Consider the following 12,949-nt stretch of genomic DNA (forward strand, 5'->3'; position numbering starts at 1 on the left):
CTGAAGGTTTAAACAGTATGCAGTGTTTCCTATACATGGACTTACTTGCGACGCACAGAGAATAGAGGAAAGAAACTGCGACCTATAACACACAGCAGAGACTCACTGAGCTGGAAAGAAATGTGTGCTCATGAATTAGGTAAATAACATTAATACTATGTGTTTGACTGGACCACAACTGCTGGGGCAGAGCTATAAAGCAAATGTCTGTCACTGAATGAGTGAGAGATCAAAGTAACACAGCAGTTCAGCTAAATAGCGCCACTTTTCAAATTAAAAGCCCTCCAGTTTCACACAGGGTCCAGCTATTGTTGAATTTAAGCTTTTGTGATACGAAATGTGTTTGTTACATGTAAGTATCAATTTGTGATTGTTCATATAAAAGATGCTTATTCAGCTGGTTTGGGTGGAGCTCAGCTATGTGAATAAATGTTCTTCGACACTTTCATTTTGTCAAAGTAGCTCTCAGAGGAAAAAAGGTTGGAGACCCCTGAATTAGTGGACGTTTTATTTGAGCTGTCAGTTATTATGTTAAGTGGCTTCAATTCATTAATGGTATCAGAAGTGAGAGTGGATATAGATTAAAATGAGCTCTGTCACACCGTCATTAGACACTCAAGACAGTAGTTGGCGATTTTGCACTTGTAACATCTTAACTGGTTAAAACTCCTCTTGTCCAACCTCATAGTAATGCATCCTGTGAAACAATGCTGAGTGATACATGTTCAAAAAGTTACAGGCCTTCCAGTGCCGACTGCAGACAGCTGACTTTTAAGATCAGCGTTTGATCCCCTCATTGCATATTAAGATATTGCTTGATTACTTGGGTTGAGTGAGAAAACAGTATTATAATGGCTCTCTCTCTCTCTCTCTCTCTCTCTCTCTCTCTCTCTCTCTCTCTCTCTCTCTCTCTCTCTCTCTCTTTCTCTCTCCTTTCTCTCCGTTCTCACTTCTTTAATAGCGCGTTCTCCTCAAATGGGCCATGTGAAATTTATTGCAGATTTGTCTCCTTGACATTTCCTGTCCTACCAATTACTACCCTTCATGAACCCCCTGCCACATAGACACACTGATACTCCAACAGTAAGCACACTACATTAAAAGAAGTACAGGGAAAATGAAGGTGGGAGAGAGATGGATTTGTTATGACCTTTAAAGTTAAAAAAAAAAAAAAAAAAAAAAAAAAAAAAAGACTTCTCGCTGCTCCTAACATGTCCTTAGATATTTTAAGCCTCTATAGGCAGGCTGCAATCAAAGCTAAATCAGCAAGAGATTTTGGTGATGGGTGATTAAAAAGTGCTCATCTTGTCCTTTGCCCAAGCACAGAGGTTTGTATGTATACGTTGAGTGTGCATGAATGGTGTGCACAGGGGAGGGAGGAAATGAGAAGGCAACCTGATCGCCCCTTTCTCAGTCAGGCCGAGTGAGTGTCAACAGCAAGCTGTTAATACTGTGGCCTGATGGGAAACGTGCCGGGAGGCCCACAAGGAGGGATTGAACCGGGGTCGACCCTGAAATGGACGTCGAGAGAGGGATGTGGGGGAGGTTGGGAAATTAAAGCGCCTGTGCGGACGGGGGGGGAATTGGGCAATGCCCTAGGGGAGAAGTGAAGAAATGGGGAAAGAATAAGGCAGAGTGTGTGGAGAGGGGGGCAGGGGTGGGGGATGACACAGTGGAGAGGGACAATCAAGGTGTCCAGGAACCCCAGAATCACTCATGTACACACACACACACACACACACACACACACACACACACACACACACACACACACACATTTCTGCCTCCTCATATCCATGTTGGGCCCTCTTTGCAGCTGATTGCTCCTTGTCCCCAGTCACCTTCATCATCCCTCATTCACTCATTTTTCACCCCCTCACCGTGCCCTCATTCTCTTTATCATCCCCCTGTAGCACCACACACACACACACACACACACACACACACACACACACACACACACACACACACACACACACTGCACTCACCATGAACAATTCCCCCTGTTCCACTGCCCAACACCAATCTGCTGGCTGACGACCGGTGACTCCTCTCCCCAGTGTGCAATAGGCCACAGTTTTAAATGTACAAATACTAAAACTGTTTTGGGGCTACACAGGCTGTAATGGATACATCTGGTAGCCTGTTGAATTGAGAGGCGAAGCACAGAAATGTAGGATGGAAAACACCAAACACATCACAGGATCATTATCTCTGATTCTATTTCCTTAATTAGCGGTGAGCATGAAGGCAGAGTGGGCTTTTAAATTACACCAAGCTGAGCTGTAGTACGTAGCCAAGGAGTACCAGGAGCATTCGTCTTACCCAACACTCGGCAACCCCCGCCTTTCCATTACTGGCAAAGGCTCAGCCGACTAGCCACCATCTACCAACCCACCCCCATCTTCCTCGAGCAACAGTCTTCAGAAAGAAACCGTTAGCAAACAGAAATGAATAACAGCAGCAGAGGAAGGAGACTGTGTAGAGTGGATTGATGTATGTTTTTTTTTTTTACTACACACACATTTACATCTTGGTACAATATACAATACAGGGTGGAGATAGGAATTCACAGACACACTCACACAATGATACTTCTCCACAGAGAGAGCGTACTGTTGCCTCAGACTAATGTTAGCTTCTCCAAATTACTTTAAGTCCATACTGGGCAGCAAGCCAAATAGCTCTGTGTGCAGCTGGAATGGTGATATAGGAGATGGAGCCGGCTGCCTATGCCCCAACACACATAGACACATACATGTGCATACAGGGTCCATTATGCAGAAAGAAAATCAGATAAGTAGGTAAGATAAAAGGCTGAAGTGAACGCCATAATTTTAGTTCATATTTTGTAAAAGTTAACATACTTTGTATGTAAAGTGATAAAGAAGGCAAATGTATCCATGGTTGTGGCTGCTTAAAATAAAGATGAAGTGTATGTTACACATTTGACTAAAGTAAATAATTCTGATTGAGTTTATTCAGTATTTTTTAATTTATGCTGAGAAAGCTCTCACTGCCAGGACCGACCAATTTGCTGCAGACCCAGTTTTCCGACCCAGTTGGTCTGTATACTTGAATCACAAATATACAGAGATTGTCAATCTTTTTAACAATCTCATGTAGCTACATGAAATTCCTTGTGGTAAATAGACTGAAAAGTGTTTCTTTACCTGCTCTATCTTACTCATCCAGTATCATAGTACAAAAATAACATATTTAGAGTTGAGAACATCACTAACAAAGTGTTTGTCTCACAATTTTTTTGCCAGTTATTTGTCCTGCCACAGAAAGGAGTAACGTAGATAAGTGAGTGAAGATAGAATCTATTTACCGAGAGATGGGGCTCAAGTGCGAATCAGCCACACTCATCTCTCAAAGCTTTGACGGCAACTTGTGAACAGAAGGCTTCCCATAACTGCCGTCTCGATCTCAGTGATGAGGCCTTAAAAGGAGGACTAAGATGAGGCGTGTGTCATCCATAAAAGCAGCAAAACTGGGCCGCTCTGAAGAATGGAGTCTGGACCCCAAGAGTAGATCATCCATTTTACAGCAAGAGATGACTACAGCTGAAACAGGCGCTGTTCTTTGCTTAAAGTTTTAGTGATGCTTTGCTGTACTGAAATGATTTTGGCTCGAGCTTACATTGTATCATGAAATGCTAATGGGTACAGCGATCACTCAAGATTTTAAAAGCTCTGTGGATCTTTCACATCTCCATACAACACAACACAACCTGAGTTTTGGCGTGTTATCTCATAGATATCCCAAGTGCAGTTTCTATAGTCTTTTATTATTCACCAAAGTCTCAGCGGTGGATACAAATTAATTCTTTTATTTTACCTTTCAGTATTCATTGTACTATAACCACACAGGTCTGATGCAGGTTAAATAAATGCTTCAGTGCTACAGTATACTGGAGGGTCAATAGCAACAGTGTTGGGGCTTCATTGCGTAATTAGTTAGGTAAAGAGCACTGAAAGGAGCACAGACTCGGTGCTCTAGAGCATTGGTGTATTTATGAAGCATTCAAACGTTAGCTGCTCCAGTTTGCCGGTAACTTAAGAAGTGGAAACTGTATTCCATGAAAAAACAGACAGATCATGGTTATAAATAATGAATATTTTTGATCCAATGACATTGCTAATTGTTGGTAATGGCACCATGACAGGAATTAGATTGCAAAAAGTGGACTGTTTGTCTGCTCAGTTTGTGCACAGCATCTCCATGTGTGGTTTTAAAGCACGCCACTTAAAAATACAAGCATTTATATAACTGGAAAGCTCAGATATTAATTGGTTTTCTTTTCTTTTGTATCTGTACAGTGCCTGGTCAGCCCTATCTGTCAGTGGCTCAGGACTCAGAGACATCAGCTGTGGTTCGCTGGGATCCTCCAGACCTGACCAATGGCATGGACCTGCAGGGTTACCGGCTCCAGTTTGGTCGAAAAGATGTTTCTCCTTTGGCCACACTGGAATTTGCTCCCCAAGAACGGCAGTATTCCGTGGGCAACATTCACCGAGGGGCCACTTATCTCTTTAAGATGTCCGGCAAGAGCAGGGGGGGCTTTGGGGAAGAGGCCGTGGTGGAACTCGATGTGCCCGAGAAAACGCCAGGGGGATACCCTCAAATTAACGAGGGCTCCAATGTGACATGCTGCTCGGTGAAGCTGTCCTGGTCTCCACCAGTGCTGGCAGAGAGGAACGGCTTAATCACAGAGTACACTTTGGCATATAAAGAAGCCGGCACCGGGGAAGCACCATGGGAACTCCACTTGCCTCCGAGCCTGTCCAGCTATGTACTCAACAGCCTCAAACCGAACTCAGCATATGATGTGAAAATACGTGCACACACCAGTGTAGGTCCTGGGCCCTACAGCCCGCCTATCCAGTATCGGACGGTGGCCTTTGATCCAGCAGGTAGGGCTTCCCTGTTTCTTTTCCAACCCGGTTGGGAGGTGGTTGGAAATTGGCTAAAAACAAGCTGCAACATCACAAAAATGAAAACTGCCCCACCCCCTCCTTCAACCACCTCCACCTATCCTCAAGAAAGAGGAAAATGTCTTATTTAAATTGCTTGCCGTGGGATACTCACTTCACTAACCCAAACCAGGTAAAACCCAAGTCAGTAAGTTATAGTCAGTCATTTTGAGAAAGAGGAAAGCAGCATAGAATTTCAAGGTAAGTGATGTTTGGTCAGACACTCCTGTCAGTCATCCTTGCAGCCCTTTGCCAAGCACACTCACGCAGCTAATGACATCTCACATCCCCAGTTTTCAAGCAAGGTAGGACCACAGTCAAATCCAGTCACTCCAAGAGTTATGTTGGACTATTCCAAGATTACAGAAATCAGGTTTTAATTCTTTATTTTACTTTTGGTTTTGGGTTTATTTTAAGATATTCTTCCCTTCCTAACTCCATTCCTCTCCTGAAGCATCCTCTCCCCTTCCCCTGTCCTTTAACAGGACAGCTTGTGGCATGGCATCCCACAGATGCACTGCTGAGGACTGTTGGCATGCTGTGTTTTGGGTCTGTCTCAATGCCTGCGTGGCAGCACGTTGGCAGTGCCAACCCAGACTCAGTAGAGGTGTAGTACCAGTTGGCATTGGGACCACATGGGTTAGTTGTTAATCATCAAGTGGTCATGGTTCAAAGACAGTGGTGAGATGGGTTGGCACTACCCACGATGGCTAGCCAGTGGGCGCACCCTCGTGCTCCATGGTTGTTGTCCATGAGTCTTGCGTGCTGTGTGTCTTAACCAATGGCGTTGCCCTTCTCACAGCCAATCACAGCTCACCGTTGCACTCACTCTACAACCCAGAGGAACGATGCAGGGGAACAACAGCTCTTTTTTTTAAACCAACGGTTCTTCATTTGTTCCTCTTTCTTTGGTCTCTCTACATCTTCCACTCACTGAAGGTACACTCTCTTTGTTTTGTTTTTCTTTTCTGCATTTGTCCACTCAACAGATGTTCCAAAGAATTTCACTGTGAAGTGGGCCACCAAGACCACAGTGGTCCTTTCCTGGAAGTTTTCTGAAAGCAGGTCTCCATACAAATGCACGGTGAGTTTATTTAATGGAAGAAAAAAAACAACCTGTCAGCTGAGTTACGTTTTAACTTCAAAGCATTATGAAAATCACACTATGTAATTGAACTGAATTAAAAACTGAAAATGTCTTGTGCAATGTTTAATGTGTTTGTCATTTCCATATTTAAGTGACGTAATTCACCTCCTAACCATACGCAGAATGCAAATCCATTCTTACCTGCATCTTCTGTGTTACCAGTGCTATTTAACCACCAATCTACTGATCATCTATCCCTCTTACCAATTATCAACCTCTGAATAATCTCTTGAACTCTAGATTGAGTATAACCGTCAGAAGATGGATGTGGATGCCAGACAGATGAGGGCGCTCGTCACTGGGCTCAGGCACAACACCACCTATGAGTTCAGGGTGACCTGCCAAGAAAGCATGGATGGTGGGCCAAGACACCGTGTGGTTGCCAGGACTGCACCGCTCATCCTGGTCAAGAAACCCAAGCTGGACATCTATGCTGAGCCGGACAACATTCTCACCATGTCCTTCTCACCAGTCGAGAGCAAAGATGTCAAGTGAGTATGGAGTACTAGAAGATGGGCTCAGCACGCTCGGTCTAAATTATCCTCAAGAGTCAAGATGCTTGAGATCTGATTTGAGATGGAGTGTGATCTCTAAGTGTCTGATTATTAGTTGACCCCTTGCAAGAACTGCATTCTTCTTTCAATTTCATATTAACATTATGGAGATAATTTAATCTAAGGTCATGTACAATATGAACAATGTCTTTTTTTTAAATAATTTACTTTGGTCCTATGTTTGCAGGAGCTTTTACGTAGTCGTGGTGCCACTAAAGAGGACCTCAGCAACTGTTAAAAACCTGAAGAACCCAGATGAGATGGACATGGAGGAGGTAAGGTCTTTTACAAGCAAGAGGTGTGTGCTTAATCTAGCACGCAGGAAATTATGAGGTTTCTTGGTATCAAACAGAGTGCAGCACACAGTGTGTATGTAATGACAAGCGGAAACTTCAAAACTCTTCTCTGCAATAAAACTCACTGTTTTCAGGGAGTTATTCCAGCGACACATGTTTTTGTTCGCAACGGTTGCATGTTCTAGCTGTAACGTGCACAACATGTATCAAAAATGGACACGCACACGCAACACAGACATAAGTACATCTCAGCTATGCAAATTTATTCCCCTCAAGCACGCAGAGGAGAGAATTACACAGCCGTCTCCCACTCCTCCCATAGTTCAAGGTCACCTTGAACACCAGATCAACACTAACCATCCCTACTGGATTTGGGATTACACACATTCCCTCTGCTTCGTGCCTGCCTGTGTCTGCAGTTTGAACTGAATGAGAGGGCTGTGATGTTGGGGTGTGTGTGTGTGTGTGTGTGTGTGTGTGTGTGTGTGTGTGTGTGAGAGGGGTGGGGTGGGGGGGTTCCGTAATTTGATTGACCGCACCATATTGATATATTCTCATATTAAAAGTTGAGTTTGCCTTTCTGATGACAAAATATTTTGTTTGTCTAACTTTATCAGAAATTAAAGCTTTGGCCTATTTTCGTCCTTTTAATCTTGTGTTTGCACGCTGCAGATTATAAACAGACCTTTGACAGCATCAGAAAACATTACTAGGTCAAAATTAATAGATTTAGTCCTTGTGAGAGAAAAAAAACAAAAACAAGAATGCAAAAATTAACACATTAAAAAGTAACTTAATAATTTTTGCATCGATCAGTTATTGCGGGAGGTGACCCCAAAGCGTCGTTCACGCCGTCAGCTGCCTCAGCTGGACCAGAGGAAGCCCTACATCACAGCCTGCTTCAGGCAGCTGCCCTCCACTTTCACGGTGGGATCGGACCAACCCCCCCACAGCAGCTGTGAGAACAAGGCTCTCGAACCTGGCCAGCAGTATGTCTTCTTCCTGCTGGCTGAACTCAACGCCACTGCCGGGGTGAGTTACCAGTTAATCTCAGTCCAACTCAAGTCAGTTGACGGAGTAGTGTTGGAGTGGATTTCGTAACTCAGTTTTGGTCGTTTCATTCTGGTTCACTTAAGTTTTGTTCATCCACACTAACACATTTCACTTCTTTTTAATGTGTTTAGTATGTAAATCCTACCAGTATATACAGTACGTTTGTGTCCAGTTTGACCTGGTTAGTTTAGGATCCCATCTGTATCTGCACCCAGTTCATTGAACATTATCCACCTCTTGCATGGGCCCGCTATCACCTAGATTGTGTCTCATGTGCTATTATAACTTCTTCCTAATTTTTCTGTTCAGAAAATGTTTGCGACCAGCCCCTACACCGACACAGTGATGACTCCCGAGATGGTGGTGAACCCTTTTACAGTAGAGACTGGTGATGGACTCATATGGGTCGTGGGTCCTGTCCTGGCTGTGGTCTTCATCATCTGCATCGTCATCGCCATTCTCCTGTATAAAAAGTGAGTTGGATTGGAAAGTTGTTTTTGTGGTGAATGCTGTTGGACCGACGTTCACACGTAAAAAAATAACACTGTTCAACTTCAAATGATAGAAAGTAGTTCTCAGGGTTAGAGATAGTGTACAAGACATTGGATTTTTCTTTTTGTGTGAGTGGCCAGTATAAAGTTTTATTCTGGGAAGATATTTAACAGCAGATCTTCCCACTGTTACTATTTTCCTAAAATTAGGATACACAGGGAATTAACCTAAATTTGCACCGATGGTGCCTTGCAGTAAATATAATCCATGTTTTTTTGTAAATTAGGGTAAATGCTTTAAATTTCAGGATATTTTTTTGCTTATTCAGCAGCATGCAATAAAGATTTTCATATCATTTGATGTTGAACCAGTTATTTGTAGTGTAACTGGGGAATTGGGCTTTTGGGAAATAATTGCATGTTAAGAAGCATGCTGAAAGAGGATCTTATTTTGTATTCATAACAGCATGGTATTCAAAGACCCAACAACATGATTGCATGTAAAGTATGAAAAAGGCATTCTTGTGTAAAAAAAAAAAAAAAAAAAAAAAAGATGGTTGTGGGAAGTGAGTTGGTTGGAGGAAAAAAAAAAAAGAGAGGAGGAGATTCTTTGAGATGGTGCCCAGGAACTGCAGTAGTGGTGCAATCTCATCAAGATACATCACAAATATTTATATAAAGAGATGTTCTGTATATTTTAGATAATACCTATTAAGGCCAGACACTGGAAGTGAATTGGTTAACAATGTAGACTCAGATATAAATATGAAACTTCCCCAGTTGATTACTAATATTAAAGAAAATAATTTCTTGTAATACAGGTTTCCTGAAATGTAATGTTCTAATATGCAAATTAAGCCATATTTAATTAAATATGTATTAATTTGCATACGTTTTCAGAACTGCAACCTGAACATGTTCAAAACTTTTGTTTTCTCTTGATGACAGAGTCAAAGTTGTTACAGAGGGTTATAGAAATCTAATTTTTATAACTCAAAATTATTCATTCAAGGTAATAAGTTTTTAGGAATATGATGTTATACATGCCAGGTTATGAATGATATATGAATGGACACCTTCATAAAATCATAAAAAAATTAGATGGGAATAAAAGTTGAATTGAATTTAAATGCTGAAGTGCAGATTTCTGGTTTAGAAAATTAGGAAAAAGATAAAGAAACGGCCATCAAAGATGTAATGTAACATTAAAGGCCATTTTTGCAAACAAGTTTTTTTCTCATATTGTGAGCCAGAAATTTTCACCTCAGTAGCACTCCCATTCACCAAACTTTCCTGTTTTAGTTTTTACATAGGGGTTTGTTCATGGAGATATAAAGAAACCTTTATATATCAATCATAAACTGATTTAATATTTGCTAACTGCAGAACAATAAACACCTAAATCTGCACATTATGAAAAGCAGATGTGTAGTTTCTGCTTGTCTGACAGAAGACATGTTATGGAAGCAAAATACCCCAAAATCTTACAATTTTGCTACTGATCATTTTTGCAGTAATGTGTGAGCTTACTTCAGAGAAGTGGACATCAAGCTTTTCTTTTAAACCGTATGAACGTCACAAGGGCAGCTCTCTTCCTGGAACAAGTCTACATTTATTTATTCATTCTCAGAATCCTTGGAGTTTGGGACATACTCACAGACACACACGGTTGTACAGTTAGCAGTAGCTATTAGCCTCAGTGACTGTAAGTCTGGACTGAACAGTGGTGGAAGAGGTCGCCCTACATACCAGAGAACATCCCTGAGTTATCTGAAAGGGACCAGGACTGGTGTCAGCAACACAAGTACAGCTTGCCTCTGTTAGATGATCCCTGACTGTCTGACCTTGCCTTACCTCCGTCTTGGTGGTTAGGGAGAGTAACATCTCTCCTTGGATCTCTCTCTTTTTTTCTCTCTTCTCTCCACCTCACTCTCCCATCTCGCCCCCAACTCTCCCTGGTGAATAGTGTTTCCTGGGTCTGCCCTTGGCCCTGACATTCCCCTCTCCCATCTGTATCTGCACCCTCGTGCACACACACATAAGCACATACACACATGCATAGACACACAGATACAGGCTCACAAATGTATGCGCTTAACTTGCACATTTAATTGAACACTCACTCATTCTCACCCACTGACATATGTGCACACTCACACGTGCACACACCTCCTCCAAATGCTGATGAGCTTTATCTCGCATTTTTGCGAGCCCAGCAGCGACCCCTGTGAATTTTAAACTGCTCTCTATTGATTTATCTTTCTTCTTGCCTCCCCCTCTCCCTTTCTCCTTGTGTTGTGTTTTCACCATCTTTATATATTTATTTGACTCCTATTGCTTTCTCTGGGAACAGCAAACCTGACAGGTAAGACTTAGTCTTACTTAGATTTAATGCATTTTACGAGAGAGGACAAAATAGCCTGCCTCAGCAAAAAAAAAAAAAAAAAGTGCCTTTAATTAGTCAGGGTGAAGGATAATTTTGCATTCTTGACACATGTTCTCAGCTTGCCAGCTCTTGATTTGGTTTTAGCTTTCCCGACCCGCTGAGCTACCAGTCAGTCGGAGATGTTGAGTTATTAGTGTGAGGGGGTACTGTTTTGTTGGATTGAATGCCCACTGAAAGTTACTCTGTTGTTTTTTGTTGTACGTCTTCCCCTCTTTCTACTCTTTGTTTGTCTTACTCTCCAGCCGCAAACGAAAAGATTTAGAGCCACGCACCAAATGTCTGCTGAACAACGCCGACATAACACCGCACCACCCCACCGACCCCGTGGAGATGAGACGCATCAACTTCCAAACTCCAGGTACAGGAAAGATGCACAGCACTCACCCAGTGAGCAAAGTTTTGCTCAGGAGCAAAATAATCACATTGTTAGACTGAATAACATACTGCATATAAGTGTACCTATACTGCAGGCTTAATTGGGAAAGAGCAAATTAGTAGGAAAAAAATAAGAGGTTGCATAAACCGTAATGGAGGCTGTAATGGAGGTCACTGTTTCAGTGGGTTTAAAAGAGTGATTCTGATTCTCAGAAGCTGCTCACACTACGAAAGCTGTGCTGAAGGAACTTTAAAACCCTTTTAATTTTTTTAAACCCACTGGAATTGAAAGCAAGTTTTAAAAAACTGGCAAAGAATGTAATTAGCAGCAGCCCTAATGTGACAATATAGTTACTGACACACACCTGCAGAAGACCTTCCTTCTTGACACCAAAATACTAATTCACAGAGAAAACCTTTCACTGATGTAAGACACAACATGAATGTGCAGTTACGTGTTTTAATATAATGGACTTTTACAGTAACAACAGATTGTTACATTGGTACACACATTCACACAACTACAGAGATCAATGATTGAAAAAATATGAGGCAATTTAAAGCTGAAGATGTCCATGGAGTGCCTCCATATCGTTTTGTTCGACGTAATGTTCCTTCATAACTGCCTGCAGGCCATATCTATGTGTTTGCCATGTCACAATGTAACAATTACCCATTGATGAATAACATAGTTAGGTTTCGACATGCTTTCATTCTCGTCTGACTTCTCTTCTGATGCTCACCTGAGCTAAAGTTTAATGGTATCAACAGAGCACATCCTCCAAAGGCCTTGACAGCTACAGCTTGTTAAACATCTTCCTCCCGACTCCCTCTCAGACCCGTTTTCTATCGGTCTGTCTTTCTGTTATCGAGCCTCCTGCGCTCTGGCTACAGTGGCATCTACAGTTTGTTGTCTTTGGTCTGAGCCATAGTGGAATCGAGTTGGCTTTCTTCTGTGTGTTTGTTGTACTGTCCTTGGTTCAGTTAAGTTTCCACTGCCCAATTACAAGCCATGGTTTGTTTTGTTAAAAAGTCCTATGGATTTACAAGTGGCCTGTCAGTTTTGGAAACCTGTAATTGTGATCTGATCTGATTGGAGTCACAGTAGTTACCTCTCACTAAGCATTAGGACTACATTGTACACTTTGTGATGCAGCATTAATTCACAAGGGAAAAAAAGTCATATTGTTTTAGGAGCCTCGTGTTTTCAGTTTATCTGTACAAGGTTCAGATCGCATTCTTTCTTCAAGCAGTTCACTTGACACAAGACCAAAACCTGCAGTTTGAGGAGCTTGTGCTCTAGTTCAAATGGAATTATTCTTGCCTCCCCAAGAAAACTGCAAAAAAAAATTCTCCAGAGGGGGAACTAAACACACCCAACCTTGTTTCCGTTCATTTCTTTTCCTTTTTTTTGTTGGCTCCCGCCTCTCTGTCTCCTAGCCTAGTTGTCTTTCAGCCATCCATCTGTCATCCACGGCCAGTCTCTGTTCCATCAAAAGGCTCGGATTTCAAAACAGAGCATTTCTCTTCTGCTTCTTTGGGAGCGCAGGCATGCTGCCTTGACTTTGTATCTGCGGGAGAAAAAAAAAACAGACTTCTTTACATCAA

The 12,949-nt window shown here is 42.1% G+C and overlaps 1 protein-coding gene across 8 annotated transcripts in view; it reads left to right on the top strand.

The window, feature by feature from the left end:
- ptprsa (protein tyrosine phosphatase receptor type Sa) overlaps nt 1–12,949 on the top strand; it is a 228,639-nt gene that overhangs the window by 179,342 nt on the left and 36,348 nt on the right. For 3 of the 8 annotated variants that reach the window (XM_069153384.1, XM_069153386.1, XM_069153391.1), the window contains 7 exons: nt 4,326–4,919; nt 5,969–6,063; nt 6,367–6,617; nt 6,868–6,955; nt 7,793–8,008; nt 8,339–8,502; nt 11,209–11,324. In XM_069153384.1, coding sequence (XP_069009485.1) covers nt 4,326–4,919; nt 5,969–6,063; nt 6,367–6,617; nt 6,868–6,955; nt 7,793–8,008; nt 8,339–8,502; nt 11,209–11,324 — 1,524 coding nt within the window. Of the gene's footprint in view, nt 1–4,325; nt 4,920–5,968; nt 6,064–6,366; nt 6,618–6,867; nt 6,956–7,792; nt 8,009–8,338; nt 8,503–10,873; nt 10,886–11,208; nt 11,325–12,949 lie in introns of all 8 variants that reach the window. The other 5 variants (XM_069153385.1, XM_069153387.1, XM_069153389.1 and 2 more) reach the window with 3 other exon arrangements.

The sequence above is a fragment of the Embiotoca jacksoni genome, unplaced genomic scaffold (assembly GCF_022577435.1).
Source record: "Embiotoca jacksoni isolate LCO1_2020_lvr unplaced genomic scaffold, fEmbJac1.0.p SCAF_19, whole genome shotgun sequence".
Taxonomy (NCBI): Eukaryota; Metazoa; Chordata; class Actinopteri; family Embiotocidae; genus Embiotoca; species Embiotoca jacksoni.